A 22675-nucleotide genomic window follows, 5' to 3' on the forward strand; every position below is an offset into this window, starting at 1 on the left:
GATAAGCAGGTCGGATGGAAATTTGTTGACAGCTGTTCACTCCAGGATCTGGAGGAACTGTGCACTTGATGTACAAACCAACACTGAGGTTTCCTCTTATATACTGTATACTAGGTGCAGAAAGCCTGTGGGTGACGGTTTGAACAACCCCATTACCCTCATTTACCGTCCAACTTCCTCTGCTGACGGTAGTCGGGCTGCAAAAAACTGGGGAAATGCTACTTTGTCACGTTCGTATCCTGTTCTGGTAATTGTCTTTCAGTCATTTAGTCCAGTACTGGAGATCACATAGTCTTCTAATGTTTTTCTTTCGACACATGATACAGTAACAGTATTAAGGGCATAAAGAGCAACAAATGTGTGGTACATGCAACAGGAACTGAAAGTGCAGTTTCTTGCTGGTTGTGTTGCATACGTCCATATGTGAAACAGTGTTAACTGGCAATCGTTAAATAATAATCATCTGAAAACTTTTCCAATTACACAATCATACACTCTAAGCAAGTTTTTGTTTCTGTCTCTCTCTCTCGGCTTTTTGTGATTCTACCCCTCTCATGATTACTCCCTTCCAATTGTGAGAGATGCAAAGGTTTTTCCATTATTTCTAAACTTTCACTTTACAGTAAATCTGTGACTCCTGTAATTTGTTAAGAGCTGAACTTGTCACTTGTTTTCAGTCTTTATGATTCAGTTTGTAACTCATGATGAATGTATTGTATTTATATATGAGGGGAGTCTAAAGAAAATGTACATGTGGGGGATGCCAAGGTGATCAGATAAATACCACAGGATAGATCGGAGACTGTTGCACACATTTATATTATTGATTCTGCTGATTGTAGTCTTTGAATATCAGTAAGAGTATTAATGAGGTTGAAAAAAACAGAACCTCTTTGACCATATTAAGTTAGATTTTGGCTCTATAACATCATTGGTACTGAAACTGAACCAAATGTCATACCATCACCTCATCCAAATGTATATATTTTTTGTTATTTTAAAACATGCCAAAGTTTAGACTACAATTCATCTTCCACAATGACTTAAAGGTATCAGAATTACAGCTCGTGTTAAACTGGTAAATGGTTTGACCGTCTGTCATAACACTATTTATTTTATTCATTTTCACAAAATGCATCAAAGTGGTTTCCCAGGTTGTCTGTTTATCACTGCCATCTAGTGAGAAATCAGAAGTACTACGTTTTCAAACAGCAGCAAGAACAAATAATTGTGAGAGTAATCTGACTACTGTGAGTAATCGAGTTTCATTTACAGTCACAGGCGATGAAGTCTGACTTGTGAATTAGCTGTTTTGTTTGTATAAACACGTCAGCTGTGAGTCCTTCTTAATAGATTTACTCATCTAGTCCCCCACCTACAAACTAGTGTCGTGTCTATTGTTTAATGACTTACTGTCAGGTGTTTTCCTTCTTTTTTTTTCTTTTTCCTCTGCAGGTGAAGTGAGAGATAGGTGTATGAATGCTCCCCATGATTCTCTCCAAGTTAACGTATTGTTTAGGGTCCATTGGCCATAAACTCTTTTGCTTTTGACTTACACTAATGACAGATAATGCATTACTCACGGCCCAACATGTGTTCTTTATGACGAAACTGGTCTTTAAGCAATTTATTAACTCATTAACCAAACGATTCATTGGATACATTTTTTTGAACCATTCAAATAAAAAAATACCCAGAAGTTCAAAATAGGTTATTAAAAATCTTTCTTTTTTTTATTATAGATGCTTTCTGGAAATACGTGGTCAAAATAACCTCTGACATTTTAAAATCCTATATTCTTGATCCCAAAGTCTGGATAGTGGGAGATATTAGTTCACTAAATATTACTTATCATAAAAAGTACTTCATTTTGCTTGCAGGCAAAAAATTGTATTTTAAAAAACTGGAAATCAGAAAAAACTCCTGTCAGGGTTTGACACTTCCCCCCAGTTTTTGAGTTTCAGTTCTGTCCCTCCTGTTTCCAATCTGCCCTGACTGTCTGCACCTGTGTCTTGTTATCCCCTGTGTATATCTGGTCTTGTCATTCCCCTTCTCCCTGTCGAACTGTGCTGTTTCTACCTCCATGTTTCCTGCCAAGTTTTTGCTATAGTTTTTTTGATCCCTGTTCCTGTGTGAGTTTTTGATCCTGCCAAGCAGCGCTTTTGTTTTTTGGTTCTTGCCTTTTTGTTGGAATTAATAAATCTTTGTTTATGAGAACTCCTGCCTCCGGCCTCCCACTCTCTCTCCTGCGTTTGGGTCCTCATCTAACCAACCGTGACACCCCCAGCACCCAAACAGTGGATCAATGAACTTGCATCATATTGCACTCCAGAAAAAATACTGTATTCTGTTAGAAAAAAAATCTAGAGACTTTTACCTTATTTGGGGACACTTTTAGGATTTTTTGCTTTTATTAGACTAGCTAATGATCTGAATCATCTACTGCATTAATTAATGTGTTTTTGCAGGACTTGATTATTTACTTTATTATTCATTTGCTCCAGTATTGATATGCATATGTGAAAAGAAGCTAAATGATTTTGAATGATGTAAAGTATTGACCATATGAGGGAGGGAAGGGGTGTGTTGTTGTATTTATTTATTTATTTTTTGGATCGGACCAGATTTCAACCTAATCGTTGGTCGTGCCTCGTGCAGTATACGTGGGGTAACGACGAGAGATTAACACCTCACGACGAGCTCCCGATCACGAATTGTGTGCTTGCAAGAAAATCAAACGTGTTTGAAATCCTGGTCCTCGTGAAGGAATCGCACAGTTGAAGCAGCTACGACCCGATTGGCCTCATCCTTTCGCAGAGGCGCAATCTCTGATTTCACATCAAAAACTATTATTTGTAGTTTAAAGTACCGGTATTGCAAATTCACATTACAAATCATGTTTTAATAGCAGAAAAAAATTTGCATTTCCCACGTCTGCCCAGCCAATTCCTTTTCCAATCACGATGTTGTCTAATCTTTTTTCATTTATCGCCACACAGAATGGCACAAATTGCTATGGCAGTGCGTTTGTTTTTGCTGAGCTGAGCATCGTTGGTGTCTCCCACTTCGGTGTTCTTCCTCTTCCACTTCTTTTTGACGTTGCAGTTCCAGTACACACAAGTCCGACGTGAGGATTATGAACGTATAGTGTGAGCAGACGGGTCGCATCAGAGCATCGGGTCGTACAGTGAGACCCAGAGGGTCAGGCAACCCAAGCAATTGCCTAGGGCCCCGAGCTGGAGGGGCCCCCGAGGGACGGCTGACGACAAAATAACGGAACTACTTTAGACGCTGCAACCACAATGCATCAGAAATGCCCTGCACAGGGCCCTTTCTAAGTTGTCACTGGCTAGTGGATAGTAGGGGGCCCGACAGACGGCTGATATCGCTCCATATCAGCGACACAAATTGAAACCCCCATAGACACTGCAAGGACAGTCAAGAATCTCCCTATTAGGGCCCACTTAATAGCCAGCATCGACGTGCGGCAATAGTGATTCACTATTTGAAAAAAGTGAACCGAACGAACAGTACATGAAAAAAAAGGGGGAGGAGGAAAAGCATAAAAGTGACAGTGGTAAGAGGGAATGTGTAAGCTATGTGTGTTACATTATAAAAAAGTAGTGCTGCAAGCCAGCCTGCCACTATATCCCAAACTCCCAGTCATCCATCAAGCAAGTTTACTGCACATTAAAGTCTGTGTAAAGTGAATTCAGCCATTTTCTTCTAAACACATTCATAGCCACATAATACCTGTATGTTAGTAAGTATGTAAAATTTGCATGAAGAAAGTTATGTTATTTATTATTTATCTTAATCATTTAATAAAAGATTGTGTTACTGATCTGTGTTACTGGACTTCATTCATCATGATTCTGGGGGGCCCCATGGTCTCTCTTGCCTAGGGCCCCCGGGAAGTCTAGAAACACCCCTGGTGAGACCATAAATCGTGGGCTGCAAACTTTTGAACTCAGCGATCTAGTCGTGCAGTGTGAGATGGGTCTGAATCAAACGATTTAAAATATCGCACAGTGTATTATTAGAAATAGAAGTGAAACTGGAAATTGTACATTTAATATAGATATGTTCATAACCGATTTCATAACCGTTTTATTAAATGTTAAATGTGCATGGCTAATAATGTCACTATAATTTAAATATTCTAATTTGATGCTTTTATCAAAAAACATGGGGTTTGGCACCAAAAATGCTTGCCTCTGTTAAAGAATAAGGAGCAATGGTTATTTTATGCGAATTGGCGCATATTCAATGAGATACGCCTAATTTGCATAGTTACACATACAATTTCAAAAAACTTCCAATGCAAATTTTTTTTTGTCTTCATGTAAGTAATTAACTGGGGAAGTTTCATGATGATATCTGTTTGTTAAAAATTTTACCCTATTCACCTGGGATTTCTTGGCCACCTTGGTCGCCATCTTGAAAAAATACACCTTTCTGGTGGTCAGATTTTGGTAGACTTTTAGGATGTCATTAAGTACACCTAGTACTACAATAATCCACTGAAAACCCTTTTGTTAGAATTTTTTTGGGGTCAAGTCAGAAATGCAGCCGACTATATGCCCAGTTTAAGGTCGTGCGCTCAGGGATGGATCAGCTCCATTGCGCAGCTGCCTGTTTCTGCACGCCTTCCTGTCTCTCAGTGATTCGCACCACTTGTAGCTTCAAACCACTCCCTCTGTGAGAGTTTGTGCGGAAGAAGAGCAGTCAGGCCAGTCTAGTCTAGTCCGTACTTGTCATTTTTCCTGCAGACTATGTGCGCCGCAGGGAATGGCGGAGGCCAGCGCGCTTGAGGAGCTGCAGTCGGAGCTCACCTGCCCGGTGTGTCTGGAGCTGTTCCGAGACCCGGTCATCCTCGAGTGCGGACACCACTTCTGCCAGACGTGCATCATCCAGTGCTGGGAAGCGAAGGCGGACGAGCTTTCGAGCTGCCCAAAGTGCAGAAAGTCGTGCGCTCAGAAAGTGCGCCCCAACTCTCTGCTGTGTAACGTGGTGGACAGCGTGCGCAGAGCCGGCGTGATGGACGCGGCGGGGCCGGCCGACTGGGAGCCCGACGCCGCTTCGGCTCCGCACATGCCGGAGGAGCGGGAGCCCGGCTCCAGCATGAGCAGCCTGGCCTCCTCCACCGGCCACTGGCCGCACCTGGTCACGGACATGTGTGAGGAGCATGAGGAGAAGCTGAAGCTGTACTGCGAGGACGACCAGCTGGCCATCTGTCTGGTGTGCGGCATGTCCCGGGACCACAAGACCCACAATGTCATTCCCATCACAGAGGCCTTTGAAAACTACAGGGTAATCTGTCCGAAATGCTGCTTTATTTGATTTTTTTCTTGTGCAAGTCCTACTACTGAGTAAGAAAACAGCAAAGCTTTTATTTTCACACAATAATTATATTTCTGTGGTTATATTTGCTCCCAAATGATAGCCAAAGATAAAAGTTTTTTGTCAGGAAGTGCTCTGGCTCTCATGCTGCGTTCCATTTACCTCGGAAGTCGGAACTCGGAACTGGGAATTACGTCACAGCCGAGTTATCAGCGTTCCAGTTAGAAAGTCGGAAAACAAGTTTGTAGTTCGCATATACCACATGAAAAATGTAAATTACACTATAGCAGCATATATATGCCGAACAATACTTATATACGACTGATTTAGTGTGACCAAAACTAGAATGAAGTGCTACAAATTTTTACAGAGCTCTCTTCTACTGTTTACAACCGGGGCAGCCATCTCGGAATGTCAACTCGGGGGTGGTGAAGACTCTCCCACTTTCCCAGTGGGAAATCCCACTTCGAGGGGCGTTCCAGTTGAAAAATCCAACTAGGAACTGGGAAATCCCCACTTCCGAGGACAAATGGAACGCGGCATAAGCTTCTCTACGCTTTTTTTTCTTTTTTTCCAGTGCTCGCATAACATGGTAGCTGTGTTTTAAGAGCACACCCCCAGTTTGCCCTGCTAGCCTTTTAGTACTCTGTTTTACAAGAATTCAGCAGGCCTGTGTGAGCTAACCCGCCTACACTTTCACCCTCACAAGTGTCTCTCTCATCAGTTTGCTTTAAGACTTCTCTCTGTGTGTGTTTGTCATGTTTTGCTGGTGCTAAATTCCCACTTTTGTGGGCCAAAGGGTGTGGAGGAAAAGATTTCCATCATATGACTCTCATTGAGCGCTGGATTGTTGTTCAGAGCAGCACCAATGAAATGCCCTGCTCATTTAAGAATAATCTGGTTTACTGACCTCGTTTCTTTGCAGCATTTTGCATGTGACTGTTTACTTCTTCTGCTACAGGACAAGCTGGCCTTGGCTCTAGAGAGGGTTCAGCTGCAGACAGAGGAGGCAACGCTGTTTCAGAGAGAGACCAATGAAAAGATCCTCCTCATTAAGGTACCAAGACATTTGACATAAGACATTTGTATGCTAGACTTCTGCCCCCCTATAAAAAAAGAAAAACATTTCTTTGCGTATGTTCTCTGTTATAACCAGACTCGTGGCCACTTTGCAAAATTCCCTTTTTTTCCTTCACCTTTACCTGTCTGCCAGACAAAACTAAAGGATGATTCATCCAAATTACGAGTGGTGACACACCAATCTGTCACTCAGTGAGGTTTGAGTGAGACAACTGACACGTCAGGCAAAATGCACAACCTGAATAAGGTGGCCCATAAATGTTTCAACACGTTACTTCCTTTTTGTTTTTCACACACCAACTTCATTCCCACGCAGACACACAAAAAAAACATATACATACAGAATTCACAAGTAAACAGAACATTATAGAGCTGACAGAACATTTTTTCCGCTACAGCAGCAGAACTTAACCCCGAAGACTGAGGTGGTTATGTGTGTTAAACTAAGATATGTGGGCAGTGGGTTTGCTGCATGGGGACATTTCTGCACATATTTGCACATATTTGTGCCATACTCTACTATAAGCTCTTCTTTTCCTCCCTGACCAGCTGTTTGGCTGTCAACCTGCAGGTTTTGCTTCCTGTCTGCTTTGACCCAGTTTATATGCAGATTCACAGATTTTCACTTCTCCTTTTTATTTCTTAAGTATAACAGGATGTAGGCAGGCAAGGCTGAGCGGAAGTTTGTCTGTTTCTTTTCCTGCTAATCTCTCTTTCTGTGTGCATACGTGGAAACTGAAATGAACACACAGCTGACTGATTTGTCTATCTGCCAAATCCCAGAGTTGTCAGAGTTTCCTCTTGATAGCATCTTATTTGTCTTTTAAACTGCCTTGTTTTGCATTAATGTGATTAATAATTGTTATTCTTCCTGACATGCTTGTTTCTGCTTGTCCATATGAAATACGGAACATGTCCCCTGGTGTTCAAGGCAAGAAGTACAATTCTTTATGAATGGGGGTTTCAATGCTTACAATGCTGACAACAAAACAGAAATGGATGCCGAGCTTCAGTCGTTTATAAATATCAATTAGAAGCAGATTGTATACCAGCTAATGCAAAACATGTCCACCATGTAATGGACAACGTCAAAGTAGAATAAATACATTTCACTTCAAAGTGTATATAAGGTTTATAAAACACAAATGTTTGTAGAGCTATTTTGTCACTTTCTTAATGTGTGTAGGAAAAATCTTTAAATGGTGATGAAATTACCTCAGCTTTCAACTAAAGCTTAGTGGCCCTTATTTGTTTATAAAAAAAAAAGATTTTTTAAAAGAGAGCAAATAATTTTGCTTAAAACAAAACTATTGATGATTAGACTGATTTCATTAGTTACCACATACTGTAGGTGCAAACAATATCAGCGTCCTTGAGTTCCATGAAAGGCACCTTATGAATCAAATGTAGTATTATTATTATTATTATTATTATTAATATGGCATCGTAATAAATCACCAACCTCAGGACACAATGTTTTGAAATGCCTTGGTGGTTGGGGATTTTAAGCCCTTTAAGATGATGCATGTAGTGATGCATTTATTTGCTACACCTTACTCTTTAGAGAGCGCCTCTTCGGAGCTTGCGGTTCTCCCTGCTATCTCACCTCCGTGTAAAACCATTCTCTGAAAATGCGGCTCGGACAATTCCCTTACAGTCAGTTGTTTCAACTGCGTAAAGGCTTTGGTGTCAGTTAGTTTGTGAAATATCACATTATGATCAGTCAGGATTCACCCTGTCGCCTCCAATTTATTCAAAATGATGCAGCAAGACTCATTGTCGGTAAAAAAAAAAAAGTATGAGCACATACCTCCTGTACTTGTTACCCGTCACTGGCTTCCTGTTAAATGTCACATTAATTTCATAATCCTACTGATCACTTTCAAAGCCTTGTATGGCTTTGCCCCATCTTACATCTGAGACTGTTTGACCTGGTATGTGTCTCCTGACCTCCCAGATCACAGTTACAGATGAGGATCAGACACACAATATCTCTTGATGCTTTTGAATCTCTCCTTTGGAAGGAGCTTTGATATCATCTGATGAATATATTCATTTCTTTCTTGCTAGTGCCTGCAGCCTTGGCCCATGTCTTTTGGCAAAGCACTTTGAAACTTGTTGGGAGGGGTGTTATATTGACAATACCTTTTTTGATGGACCCTTCAATTTATTTGTTTTGTATTGTTTCATGTGTTGGTTCTAGTTGCCCTTTGGCTTTAATTCGCTGCTACGATGTTAAGCACTTTGTAAAAAAAATTTCCGTTTCTTTCCATTTTTAGCTTTTAATGCTAGCTAGCATTATGTACAAAACTAGCAGGTTTTTACCAAAAAAAAGTCTTTCAGCTATCTGGAGCGTTTAAAAACCAAACCTCTGACTGGAAATTGTGTGGGTTACAAATGTGGGCTGTGGACAGTTACTCTCCCATTGCAGCAGTGAGCTTGTGCTTAAGTGTATAATTACATTAGCATTGGTGTTGGCTGACTAAAAACACTCAAATTATACAATAAGATAACATTTTAGGTCACAGTTATGAGACTTTATCTCAAGATACAGACTAATGCAAGATGTTTGATTTAAAAAAAAAAGAGTGTGAGCAGGATACTTTACTTTGATTCAGTGTAGATTTGCAATGGTTAAAATAGGATTCTTTTGGCATTTTCTGACCTAAGAAGAATTTGTTTTGTGTCTTCAAACAAAGGTTTAAACTTTCAACATAAAACATGTTGGTCTACAAACTAAAATATTGGAAACACCTGAAAGAACTAGATTCCAGCCAGAAAACTGAACATCTCAACTAATGTAACCATTATGGTTGTCTGCTTTATATTGAGTAGAAGCTCTACTCTACTCAGACCAACCAACCAGGCTGATCCACTGGGTTTCAAGAAGGAAAGAAAAAGGAAGCCGAGTTGCTGGAATTATGTCAAGCCTAGCAGTCAGTATTAGTTTTAGAAAGAACTGATGTACAGTATACTGTAGATGAAAGTAAAATGGCTGGATGTCTTCAGCCTCGCTCTGCTGCACCAGTCAATATTTCTGTGTGAACATGGACAAAAAGGCTCAAGTATAACTGTGGTCACATGTAGGAACAAACCCTCTAAAAAATGCGGGCGGCATTAGGAGTCACCTGACAACCACTTCTCTCAACACAGAAGAGCATTTTGAAGCCCTGCTTTTAGTTTTTTAACTGGTTGTTTCACTCATGCTGCCATTAGAGCTGTTTTCAGCAGAAGTTGACAAAAGTAGGCTGACGGAGTCATTTTTGCAGCTGAAAAGCCAAATCTATCCTGCAAGTGTTGAAAACTGAAGTTGATGTAAAAGGAACGGGAGTGCAAACTTTTCCTTTCTTCACTTGAACATTCACAGTTCGACAAAGACGCAACTGTAATGTGGCATGGCTGCCGGCAGCGCCAGTGAAAGAACTGCTTATTAGCATACTTTCATGAAAAGACGTCGGGCAATAAAACATCAAGTGTTGTGGTCACAGTTGTCACAATGCAGAGGAACCACATGCCAGCAGAGGAACCACATGCCAGCAGAAGTTTAACTTCTTAAAAACATGCCATTTTGATTCCTTACATGAACGTCTGCTATAGAAATCTAGTCTTATTACACATTTAGAAACTATCTACTTCATTATTTGTTAGTCAGAATTTTGTCTAAGTTAGTCTAAGGGATATAAATAAAGTCTGAATTCTTATTTTTTTTCTAAATGTTATTTTACATTGTCAAAGGTGTGTTGGTTGTGTGTCTGAATCAAGTGTTTTCCATGAGTGTCTGAGTCTTTGGTGTGTTTTAGGAGCGAGCAGGAGATCTGGAAGAGCTGGTCACTGCAGAGTTTGGCCGACTTAAGGAGTTCCTACTTGAGGAGGAGGAGCGTATGAAGGAGAAACTGCAAAAGGAGAAAGAGGAAAAGCTTAAACAGCTGGATGAGGCCCTCACTCAGGCAACTGAGCAGATCAGCCAACTGGAAAACACTGCTGACGAACTTCGCCTCAAATTGAGGGAGGAAGAAAATCCAGAGCAACTCAAGGTGAGGGAAACATACTTTCAGTTTAGGATGATTAATCATCCTTAAATAATACTCGCTGCTGCAGATGACAAAGATACTGAAAGGAAATTAGTGAAGTGCAATCTGTAAACGTGTTTACACAGGTACTGAAATATTTTGTAATAATGTGATCTCCTCTGTTTCAGGGGATCAAGGATTTCATTGGAGGGTAAGTCTCATCAATATCTTTCATGAGAAGGGAACTTTTTTACTGAGTCACTCTAATATCTGGGTCATCTCTACCTTAATATGCACAACACAATTTTGTTATAAGTCAAGTTGCAAAAGATTCAGTGGACACCTTTGTGGTTTAGTGACTCATTATTGTCTTACATTGTGACGTATCCTGCCAGGAAACAGAAACACTAGACTGTAAACATGTTTATACAGTTATTGAAAAACTCTCATTACTTAGAGTTCACATATCACAACATAGTAATAATGATATATTGATAATAACATCTTGTCTTCATTACCAGGTTAAAATAGCAACCAGGTGCTTCTGATTAAATGCATTTCATTAATACATCATCGGCAGGTGTGACCACTTCACTAAAAGCTGCTGTTTGTTTGCATTCAAGTGTGTTAACCCCTGCCAATAAGGAAAGAGATTAGCAATGATCTGTTCCAAAGCAGGACAGTGATCTTAAGTACACCAGTAAATCCACAACAAAATAGCTCAAACAGAAAAAAAATCAATATGATTGAAAAGGTGTTTCAAGACTTAAAGCAGAAAAAAACAGACTTTTGCAATAATTAGCCCAGTAAGTTGCCCCCCTTGAGGTTACAACACTGTCCAAGATTTACTGGTACTTATTAGTCTCTTTCTTTTCCCTCTCCTGTGTTTTTTTTCTTTTGTCAATACTTTCTTGGGTCTCTTGTCACCTCTGTCCACTTCATGCAAAATGTAAATGATCTGCAACATTGTAAGGAGGAATGTGTCAAAATGCAACAACATCAGTATAAAAACGAATTGATGCCATGCAAAGTGGTAGTTCTAGAAACTTAAATCCAGGGAGGATTGGTTTTTCACACACTACTTCTTTTATGGCATGGTTTGTGTTGAATAAATGCAAAGTGTAATATGTCATGTGGCCCTCAAAGTTTTGTATAATGTTCTGATAGAGAATGAAGTGGCAAAAAACAGTGAAAGATGGTTTGTCCATTAACCCCTCTTCTTTCCTTTGTCTGAAATGTTTGCCACATGGAACACAGGTACCGACTTCTAACTGACTCGCAGCATTTCAGCAATAAACCAATGATGAAGTATCCATTCCTTGCGGTGTAACAATGATTTATTTAACAAAAACAAATTTTAACACTGGGCTTTATGCCAAAATAATGAGTTTGCTGAGCTGAGCATGGCTGAGGTCAATAATGGTGTCCGCCTGGCACCTGCTTCCCCCACCAAGCCCAAGGACAACCCCTATATGGGAGTCAGTGCACCGCACCAGGTCACCTGCAGAGGGCGTACACTGACAAAAGGGATTAGACACTCAAAAAATACAGGGTGAACAGAAAACTTCATTATGGCTCTAACACCCCGGCCCCTAATTGCTCTCCAAAGAGCCAATTACCCAATGAATGTAAATGAAATAGGAGCCATATTATAAATGGAAAAGTAAAAATAAAGTATATACATTACTGACAGGCTGGGTGAAGACCAGTCACTCAGTTTCTAGGATGGGGCACAACTTTGTAATGGGCCTCTCCAGGATGGAGGTCTTTGTTTTGAGCCTCACTGAACGGACCAACCCCTTTGCGTCTGGCCTTGTCTCCAACACCCTACCCAACGGCCAGGATCCCCGTGGAGCCGTGGGGTCCACCACCAGAACTATATCTCCAACATTTAGGTTCCTCTTCACCATACCCCATTTCTTTCTCTCCTGTAGTAGCAAAAGGTACTCTTTTGTCCATCTTTGCCAGAACAAATCAGCCATATACTGGATCTGTTTCCAGCGGCGTCTGGCGTAGAGATCAGATTTCTGAAATGATCCTGGGGGTAGGACGGGTTGTGTTCTAAGTTGGAGTAGGTGGTTTGGGGTTAGCGGCTCTACATCATGAGGATCGGAAGAGACAGTGGAGAGGGGGCGGTTGTTGAGGGTTGCCTCTACCTCACAGAAGATGGTTTGTAGGCCCTCATCATCCATAGTCTGCTCTTTGAGAGTGGAGTTGAGCACCTGGCGGACGGAACGTATCAGTCTTTCCCAGACTCCGCCATGGTGGGATGCCGCTGGGGGATTAAAGCTCCATTGAATCATGTTGGGTAGCAGAGCATTTTGGATTTTCTCTCCATCCAGGGATTTTAAGGCAGTCTTTAGCTCAGCCTGGGCACCCACCAGATTTGTGCCTCGGTCCGAACGAAAGTGGCGTGCCTGTCCTCTCCTGCAACAAAATCTCCTTATAGCATTAATGCAGGAGTCTGTGTCAAGCGAGTATGCAACTTCCAAGTGTACGGCTCTGGTAACCATACATGTGAACAAGACTCCATACCTTTTGACCCTTTTTCTTCCTCTCCTCACCTCTATCGGGCCAAAGTAGTCCACGCCGACATTGGTGAAGGGTGGCAAGTCGGGTAGAATTCTTTCCAGAGGCAAATCTGCCATTTTTTGTTCTCCTGTTTTGCCTCTTACTCGTCGACAAACAACACACTTTGAAATAATTCTCCGTGCTGCTGCGTTTCCTTTTATCATCCAGTAGTGCTTCCGGAGCTCTGAAAGCATGTGGTTTCTGCCACTATGTCCGGAGCGCTGATGAATGTCTCTTAGAATGAGAACTGAGGCATGTGCATCTTTGGGGAGGATGCAAGGATGTTTACTTTCAGCAGGCATAGCGGATCTGTGTAGTCGGCCGCCTACTCTTATGACACCGTCCTCCAAGATTGGGTCTAGCCTCCAGATCTTGCTATTTTTTGGCACACTGAGCAGAGTTGCTGCCAGTGTTTCCATTTCCACTGGGAAATGCTGTTTCTGAACGTAGGCAATGACTGACCTTTCTGACTGCGTCATATCCTCCACTGAAATGGACTGTCCACCAAATGTAGCCTTAAAGGTGTCAAGCTCTGTGTTCAGTTTCCGGTTGACTGAGCGGGTGGGGGCGTGGCCTGTGAAAATCTCTCTACGTTTTTTGGAGATAAGCAACAAAATTTTCATTAGCTTGAGGTACCATGCCACTCCTTTCACCAGCCTTTTCCAGTCAGAGTAGTGGGAAATCAGTTGGTGTGTGGGGGTTTCTTTCACCACTGTGGTGAACACTGAAGTGGTTTTTCTGACCTCTGGGTCATCTTGTAATGACTTACAGACCAAGGCCTTCTCCTCAGGCCAGCTGTCCTCAGGTTTACACAAAAAATCAGGGCCGTAGATCCATCTCCTCTGCACCATGAATTTGACTGCATTTAGCCCCCTGGAGGCATCATCCGCAGGATTTTCCTTTGTGCCTACAAACCTCCATTGGGATAGCTCTGTGTTGTCATGGATTAGTGAAACCCTGTTGGCTACATATGTTTTAAACCTGGCATGATCATTTCCGATGTATTTGAGTACTGTTTGACTATCCGTCCAGAAGACTGAGGGATGTAATTCCAGGTGAACTTCTCTCCTCAGCATCTTATCCACTTTTACTGCTAGTGCTGCAGCTGCTAGCTCTAGTCGTGGCACTGTCATGTGTTTGAGGGGTAGGACTCTGGACTTTCCGAGGGCAAAAGTGACATGAATAAGGCCTTGAGCATTAACTTGCCTTATATAGCTCACCGAGCCATAGCCGCTTTCACTGGCGTCCGTGAAGTGATGTAGCTGGACATGTGTTGGTGCTCCATAGCCTGCGGGCTTCATACAGCGTGCAACCTTAAAGTGCCGCACCTGTTCCAGACTGTCCAGCCATTCCTTCCACTGTAGTGATGCAGCTTTTGGTAGAGGTTCATCCCATCCAAGACCTTTCTGGCAAAGCTCCTGTAGCAATTGCTTGGCTGGGAGAATGAGTGGGGCAAAAAAGCCAAGTGGGTCGAAAATTGAACTCACGATGCTGAGAATGCCCCTGCGTGTCTGAGGCTTTTGTGGAAGGTTGATGTTGAACTGGAAGTTGTCAATTTCCACATTCCACTGTAGCCCCAGAGCCCGTTCGATTGGGAGGCTGTCACTGTCCAGATCCAATGACCTCACTTCTTTAGCCCTATGCTCTTGGGGGATGGAGGCCAAAACAGCACGGCTGTTACTCACCCACTGTGTGATTTGGAAACCACCTTTGTGGCACAGTGAGGTTAGGTCCTTGATTAGGTGGATTGCTTCAGACTCTGTGGCTACTGACTTTACACAGTCATCGACGTAAAAGTTGTGCTGTATCGTTTCTGCAGCCTGAGGGAAAAAGCTTTTTTTGTTATCATCAGCCGTTTTTCTGAGTGTGAAATTTGCGCAGGTTGGGGAGGACACAGCACCAAAGATGTGCACCAGCATACGATACTCTTTTGGAGTTTGGCTGGTGTCCCCCTGTGGCCACCACAGGAAGCGCAAGTAGTCCACATCAGACCTGTCCACTCTGACCTGATGGAACATGGACTTAATGTCACCCATGATTCCAATGGGTTCATGTCGAAATCGTAAAAGAACCCCTACAAGGGAGTTGGTCAAATCGGGGCCTTGTAATAGCTCACTGTTCAGGGATTTGCCTTGGTATGAGGCTGCACAATCAAAAACAACCCTGAGTTTTTTCTTTTTTGGGTGACGCACGCCATGGTGCGGTAGGTACCAAGTCTTGCCTGGTGACTGTTTCAGTTCATTCTGTGGAACCTCCTCTGCATAGTCATTCTCGAAAATGTCCGTCATGAATGCAACATATTCCTCCTTATAGTTTGGGTCCTTTACCATTTTCTTTTTAAGGCTCTGCAGCCGGTGCTCTGCCATCTGGCGGTTGCAGGGCATCTCACTGCTGTCATTCCTGAAAGGTAGCTTTAGATTGTAGTGTCCATTTTTAAAGACAGCCCCATTGGCAATCTCTACAAATGTTTTGTCTTCCCTTGACATCTCTGTTTTTTCCTGCGACGCTACCTCACTAAAATCCTGGTTGTACTGGGCCTTTAACAGCTCCTCCAGGTTAGCCACTGAGATTCTGTTTGCAGTAACTTTCAGCATACAGTCATCATTGCTCTTTAAAGGGCCACTTACAACCCATCCCAGGAGGGTTTTAACAGCATAGGGACCCCCCTTCTGGCTATTTACAACCTCCCACGGTTCCAATAGATTTGGAGCATTAGTTCCTATTAATAGCTCCACCTTTGCATTGATGTGGGGAAGTTTGACATGGCTTAGATACGCCCATTGCGTTAAGTCATTTTGCCTTGGGATGCTGACTGCAGTGACAGGCATTTCACTCTGGGTTAGTACAGCAGGTAGGGGTAAGAAAGTGTCGCTGTCCAGTGTTGAAATCTCAATTCCTGACACCACCTGAGTTTCAACAGTTTTCTCCTCATTAATTGTGCGTAGCAGGACCTGTTTCTTCCTGCCTCTCAGGCCTAGTTGCGATGTGAGCTTCTCAGAGCAGAATGTGGCTGTGGATCCAGGGTCTAGGAGAGCATACACCTGTATTATCTTGTCACCTTTGGCTGCTTTAACCTTGACTGGGACTATGGACAGCCCACTCTCCTGCTCTATGGCCCCTATGTGGGCACATAACTCTGTTTCGGCACCCCTTGTGGGCGCTGAAGGCTTTACAGCTTGCTTAGCCATTGTAGGGCCAACATCAACTGAGACAGTGGATCCCACACTATTCTGGTTCCCGGCCCCTTTATGGGCATTTGACTCGACAGCACCCCCTATGGGTGCTGCAGGCTCATCATCATTCTTGGCCATCTTTGCTTTGTAGTCTATGTGCAGGGGAGTGGGATGAGAAAACTTGCATACCTTACAGGTGAGTCTATTCTTACATTGTTTACTCATATGATTTGAGCCAAAACAACCATAACACAATGTTTTTGACTTTAAGAAATTAAGTTTATCTTTATGTGTTTTCTTTAGGAACTGTCTACACACCTCCAATGTGTGTTGCTGACTACAAAATATACATGGAGGTTCAGGCTTTGCATTTTGAGTCATAGTAATGCTAGTGGCAAAACTACTACTGGATGACTTATACGGATATGACTTAGTAGGGGGCTTAGCTTTTCCTCTGCCTATTACCTCATCTGCCTTTCCTCTGGCTGTTGGCTTCTCGGAATGAAGGTCACCAAAGACAGGGTCAGCGGCAACACGGGCCTGCTTCTCAATGAAACTAACAAGGTCCAGGATTCGAACCCGTGCGCCTCTGCTTTGGTGCAGCTCATAGGCCTGGAGGCGCCATCTTTCTTTGAGTTTGAATGGTAGTTTCAGTACAAGGTTTCTCATGTTGGATACTGAATCCAACTCCTCCATGTAGTCCATCTGTTGCATGGCATTGCAACAGGACCTGAGAAACATTGCATACTCCTGCAGAGCTCTTGCATCCTCAGGTTTGATTTGGGGCCAGGAGAGGGCCTTGTCCAGGTATGCACATGAAATCTTGTACTCGTTTCCAAAGTTTTCTTTGAGTAACATTTTGGCCTTAGAGTAGCCAGTGTCTGCAGTCATGTATTCACAACTTTTAACAAGCTTCTGAGCCTGGCCTTTAGTATACTGGATCAGAAACTGTAACCGGTCTTTATTATTATCTGTTTTACTTTCAACCATGTTTTCAAATGAATTTATAAATGATTGATACTCTAATACCTGACCTTCAAACACTGGGATGGTGCCTTGTGGGAGTGTGGAAAGGAGTTGCTGTTTTATCAGAATCTTTGTTAACTCGTTTTGGCTCTCCAGAATTCTGGTAAAGTTAGGATCCTGAACAGAGCTAGGTGAAAGTGGCCATTGTGGCGGGCTTGACTGTGTGCCAAGTGGCTGGGCAACACGAGCGACAGTAGGAGTAGGTCTACCATGGGCCAGGGTCTGTAGCTGTGAATGAACAATAGGGGCTGCAGTAGAAAAAGCACTTGTTGTTTGCTGTAGTTGCGACACCTGGGCACTAGGGGGAGCCAAAGGTGGCTGTGACTGAGCAATGGGAATAAACAAAGGGGGACTATTCTGGTATTGTTTATCTGAACCAGGCCGGGGAAACTGGATCTGAACTCCATCTTTTGGCCTTACTACCTGAGAATCAGATGTAAACAGTGGTGCCGATGCAGACAATACATCAACATTCTCTGATCCCTCAGCCTCAGTTAAATAGTCAATCTTTGCAATAGCCGCCTGTAGCTCAGTGTCAATTTCCAGTTTTTCTCTTCTTTTTCTCAGCTCTTGTTCCTGCTCCTCAATGGCGTGCCTTTCCTTCAATTTTGCAGCTTTGACCATTAAGGCAGCCTTTTCTGCCTGTGCACTTATGCGTAGACTATGCCGTGAGGATGATGATGATGATTTTGTGGAGCCTTTGGAGGATGATGATGTGGAGGATCCCTTTTTCTGCCTCCACTCAGCAGCTGGGCCCGGGAGGGTAAAGGACTCCCCCTGGACACCTAGTAGTCCTCTCTGTCCATCAGTGTCAATATCACCAGGCTTATCCTGGGTATGGGCTGTGTCTCCAGGTTTGTCATGGATGGGGCTTAATTCTCCAGGCTTATCCTGGATATTGCCTATTTCAGGCCTATCTTTACTTATTAAAAGTGAAGCTTCAGGAGTTACCATCTGGGCTTTCTCCAATCTGGCTCCATCCATAGATTTTTCCACCATAGACATCCATTTATTTACATTACTCTGGAAAGCGCCCAATTGTTTGATTCTGGGTTGAAACCATTGTTCATCATCTTCCTTCTTTAAGTCATCATCAAGCATTTCTACATAGGAAGAATTCACTTCATTGAAACTGTCCAGTAATTCATGAAACTTAGTGAGGTTGCCTTTTACTTCCTCTAAGAATTCCTGGCCTGTCATGAGGTTGTTTATAATGTTCATTCTCCTTGTTAAATGAGACATTTTCCCTGCACGGGATGAGCGTAAACGTGCAAGTTCCTGACCTGCATCCATGTTAGCAGGCATATCCTGTTCCTCCAGGCTCTCCAATTCCTCCATTTTGTCACTCATGATTCATGAAAAACAGAAAAAAGAGAAAAATGCTCAAAGAATTTGTTTTCCAGTTGCCTTCAGAATGTATTCAGAGCAAAACGTTTGGTTGAATCATTGCATCAAAAATGTTTGTTTGAAAAAGGACTGAAAAATGAACGTACCTCAATCAGTCCGACACACAGCTCAATATATGTGTAGAAAGCGCATCCATGAAAGCTCTTTGATTTCAATCTAAATCCTTAGAGCACTCACTTTAATTCCACTCCATTCGTGGATCCATGGCGTCATTATTGACATTTGAAGTGGCAAAAAACAGTGAAAGATGGTTTGTCCATTAACCCCTCTTCTTTCCTTTGTCTGAAATGTTTGCCACATGGAACACAGGTACCGACTTCTAACTGACTCGCAGCATTTCAGCAATAAACCAATGATGAAGTATCCATTCCTTGCGGTGTAACAATGATTTATTTAACAAAAACAAATTTTAACACTGGGCTTTATGCCAAAATAATGAGTTTGCTGAGCTGAGCATGGCTGAGGTCAATAATGGTGTCCGCCTGGCACCTGCTTCCCCCACCAAGCCCAAGGACAACCCCTATATGGGAGTCAGTGCACCGCACCAGGTCACCTGCAGAGGGCGTACACTGACAAAAGGGATTAGACACTCAAAAAATACAGGGTGAACAGAAAACTTCATTATGGCTCTAACAGAGAACATTTTGATTAGAAATGAAAAAAGGTTTGCTTTGTTATTTACATTACTGTAAATATGACATTTGATGTTATTAATATCCTTTTATAGCATGGAAGTATCCTTGCTTTAAAGTAATAAGAAATGTTTCTTTGTTTATATTTTTGTAGTAACTGCCATTGTAAAGAATATTACTTAAAATCTACCCTGAATGCAATATACCATAAATGTCTTCATTGTTCATTTTGTTTCCTATATATAAGCAAAGGGTACTTTTTGATTGCTTTGATACAATTGTCATGATTAGTCATTTTAAATCCTGAAGAAAATGTCATCCTTCAGGGCCGAGAGCTTGTTTGAGTGTCCCCCGGAGGTTAGCGTGGAACTGCAGTCAGGAGAATTTCTGGGACCTTTGCAGTACAGGATCTGGAGGAAAATGAGCTCAGTTGTTAATCCAGGTATGAAAAACTTGTACACCACCGAAACATGTTCTCACATACACATGAATGCTCTCCTGTAGTTTAAGACTGACTTTCCCACTTAAAAACGACATGGTTATCTTTTTCTCAAAGAGACATACCTGTCATGCTCTTTCAGAATATTCCCTGGGAATATTCTATTTGTTATGGTGATTCCTTTTTAACTCTATCGTGCTGTTCTCCCAGGTGTTGTCCCAATAACCCTGGACCCGGACACAGCCTATCCCTGTCTTTGGGTGTCACCCTGTCGTACCAGCGTCCAGGTGGGAAGAATCCAGCCAAACCTGCCCAACAACCCTGAGCGTTTCACTCGTTACAACATCGTCCTGGGCTCTGAAGCCTTCTCTTCAGGAAGACACTACTGGGAGGTGGAGGTGGGCTCCAAAACAGCTTGGGGTCTAGGTGTGGCCAGAGCCTCCGTCAACAGGAAAGAGGAGATCTGCCTTTGCCCGGATGATGGTTTTTGGACCATGGTGCTGAGGGACAAAGGCGATGGCACCAGCGAGTATGAAGCATGCACCGACTCAGAGGAGAACTTAATATATCCCCCCAAACCCCCCAGAAGGATAGGGGTCTATTTGGATTACACACGTGGTCGAGTGTCTTTTTATGACGCTGGAGACATGAACCACCTCTTCACCTTCTGTGATGCGGAATTCAAAGAGCCCATTTATCCCTACTTCAACCCCTGGCCAATCATCAACAGACAAAACCGGGAGCCGCTCACCATTGTTACGCCACACTACTGATCGGTGCCGGTTTGATCAGAGATCTTACATGAAACTGCGAAAGAAGATGGTCAATTTTGATGGACTCATGAGCATTCACATACTTGCCTTATAAAGACTTTTTTGCCTTCTAGTGATGAAATTGCAGCCAACCTTGAAGAAAGGGGACAAGTAGATACAACAAAGAGCTTTTTAGAAGAACAACCCAACAAATTCCATGAAAAGTCCAAATTCAGACAATGATTTGATTCTGACAAATAATATCTTTGTAGCCAAAACTTAATTTAATTTGTTAATTCCTCCTATAGATCAGTTACTGATTGATCAATTGTGGACAGTATGAGTTCATGCAGACCAGAAAGTCAACTCACCTCAGCCCTAAAACTTGAACTGGCAGCTCAGCTGATCTACACGTCCAGTTTGCAAATCTCCTTCAGGATGCAGTATTATTCCTCTTGCCTTCGCTGCCTCCTTCAGGCTCCACCTCCCATCCTTGCTCTCAAGTGGTGCGTGACTGAATCAATAACCTGCCGTTGTTACTGTTTTCCATGTGAGTTCATGGGCGCACACGTGCATCCCAGAACAAAGTGGCTCTGAATGAACTATTGTCTGAACAAACACTTGAACAAACACTTGATATGTCAGCATGACGATCAGTGGTTCGTACTTCTTCCTACTGAACATTCAGCAGGGGAATCATTTGTGTTTAATCCATACCTCACAAATGTACCATTTCTTGTTTTTGGAGTAATATTTGAAGAAATGTCTCTGGAGTTGAATAAATTAGAAACGTGGATACGGTACAACTGTTTCTATAAATGTAGACAGGCTTTAATGTTGCAGTTTGGTGGTAAGATTAAAATACAGGTAATTTTGCTGGTGTTTAAAAAAAAACAACTTTATTTTGTGCAGTTTTTGTAACATCTAACAAGATTGCAAGATTAATTTAGAGGTTTTGTTAATCCAATACCCTTATTTTCATGATAATTTGATGCCATAAAGTATATAGTAGATTTATACAAGTTATGATCTCCCTAATCCTTTACATTATGGATTTCAAACCACCTTAAAATATATCCATCACTACTCATCTAAAAACTAATTCTAATGTGTCTCAGTATGTTCTGTAAAACTGAAGTGAATTGAAAATATTTGGCATGAAGTTTTAATAACATGAATAAACTTATTCAGGATTCAGACATTTGATCTATGCTTTGCTCCCCTTTTTTTAAATGCACTCAAATACTTTCTGGTGTTCAAAAAGCTTACTTTGAACCCTGGTCAAGTTGAGACCTATCAAGTGTCAATCCTTTCATTTTGTTCCCTGGAGTTATCTGAAGGGAAACTGGGACCACATGTCTTCCTCCCACCATGTTGTTGCGGTCATGTTACTCCAGCTGAGTCTGCTGGTACAGATCACGGTCATTCCTTATTTCAGTTATTATATCTCCATGTCCTTGAAGCTCCTGGCAGCGTAGTGAAACCCATACACTGGTCCAGAGCAGGGTGGGGCACGAGTGGCTCGCCATGGCTCCCACAATCACATTCAAGTCAAATTCAGGCCACTTTCTCATACACTGCTTCTCTCCATAACATGAATGAATGAATGAATGAATGTAAGCTTTATTCCGAACATGAGTAAACATAAAAATAACACACAAGTCAAAATAGTCAAAACAACAAAAAAATTAAATAAAACAATGTTACCATATCCGAAAAGGAGTAGAAAGAAGCATGTGCTTATTTAATCCTACCCCTTCTCCCTTCTCAGTAATTACAATCCTCAGTTGATGTTTGAACTGGGTCATGCTTGGACATTGCTTGAGCTCCGCACCCAAACTGTTCCACAACTACACTCCACAAATGGTAAATGTTTTTAGTGTTGTGCGGACACAAAGATGTTTTAAATTGTTCTCCCCTCTCAAATTATAATCACCATCTCTGTTAAAAAACAATTTTTGAATATTTCCAGGAAGCATGTTGTTTTTTGCTTTGTATTTAGTTTGTGCTGTTTGAAAGTGAACCAACCAGATCAGTAAATTTTATCCATCCATCCATCCATTATCTATACCCGCTTTATCCTTTGCAGGGTCACGGGGGTCTGCTGGAGCCTATCCCAGCTATTTTCAGGCGAGAGGCAGGGGTTACACCCTGGACAGGTCACCAGTCCATCACAGGGCCAGTAAATGTTAATGTTTTGGATTTTAAGAAGAGTGAATTTGTGTGATCCTTGTAACCGGCA

General features: G+C 42.2%; 1 protein-coding gene across 1 annotated transcript; it reads left to right on the forward strand.

Moving 5' to 3' along the window:
* Positions 1-4711: 4711 nt before the first annotated feature.
* LOC133447019 (zinc-binding protein A33-like) lies at positions 4712-21652 on the forward strand. Its single transcript, XM_061725399.1, has 6 exons — positions 4712-5313; positions 6305-6400; positions 10224-10457; positions 10622-10644; positions 19569-19684; positions 19892-21652. The coding sequence occupies exons 1-6, from the start codon at positions 4792-4794 to the stop codon at positions 20452-20454; spliced, it is 1554 nt and encodes a 517-aa protein (XP_061581383.1). The 5' UTR covers positions 4712-4791; the 3' UTR covers positions 20455-21652.
* Positions 21653-22675: the final 1023 nt, after the last annotated feature.

The sequence above is a fragment of the Cololabis saira genome, chromosome 7 (genome assembly GCF_033807715.1).
Source record: "Cololabis saira isolate AMF1-May2022 chromosome 7, fColSai1.1, whole genome shotgun sequence".
Classification (NCBI taxonomy): Eukaryota; Metazoa; Chordata; class Actinopteri; order Beloniformes; family Belonidae; genus Cololabis; species Cololabis saira.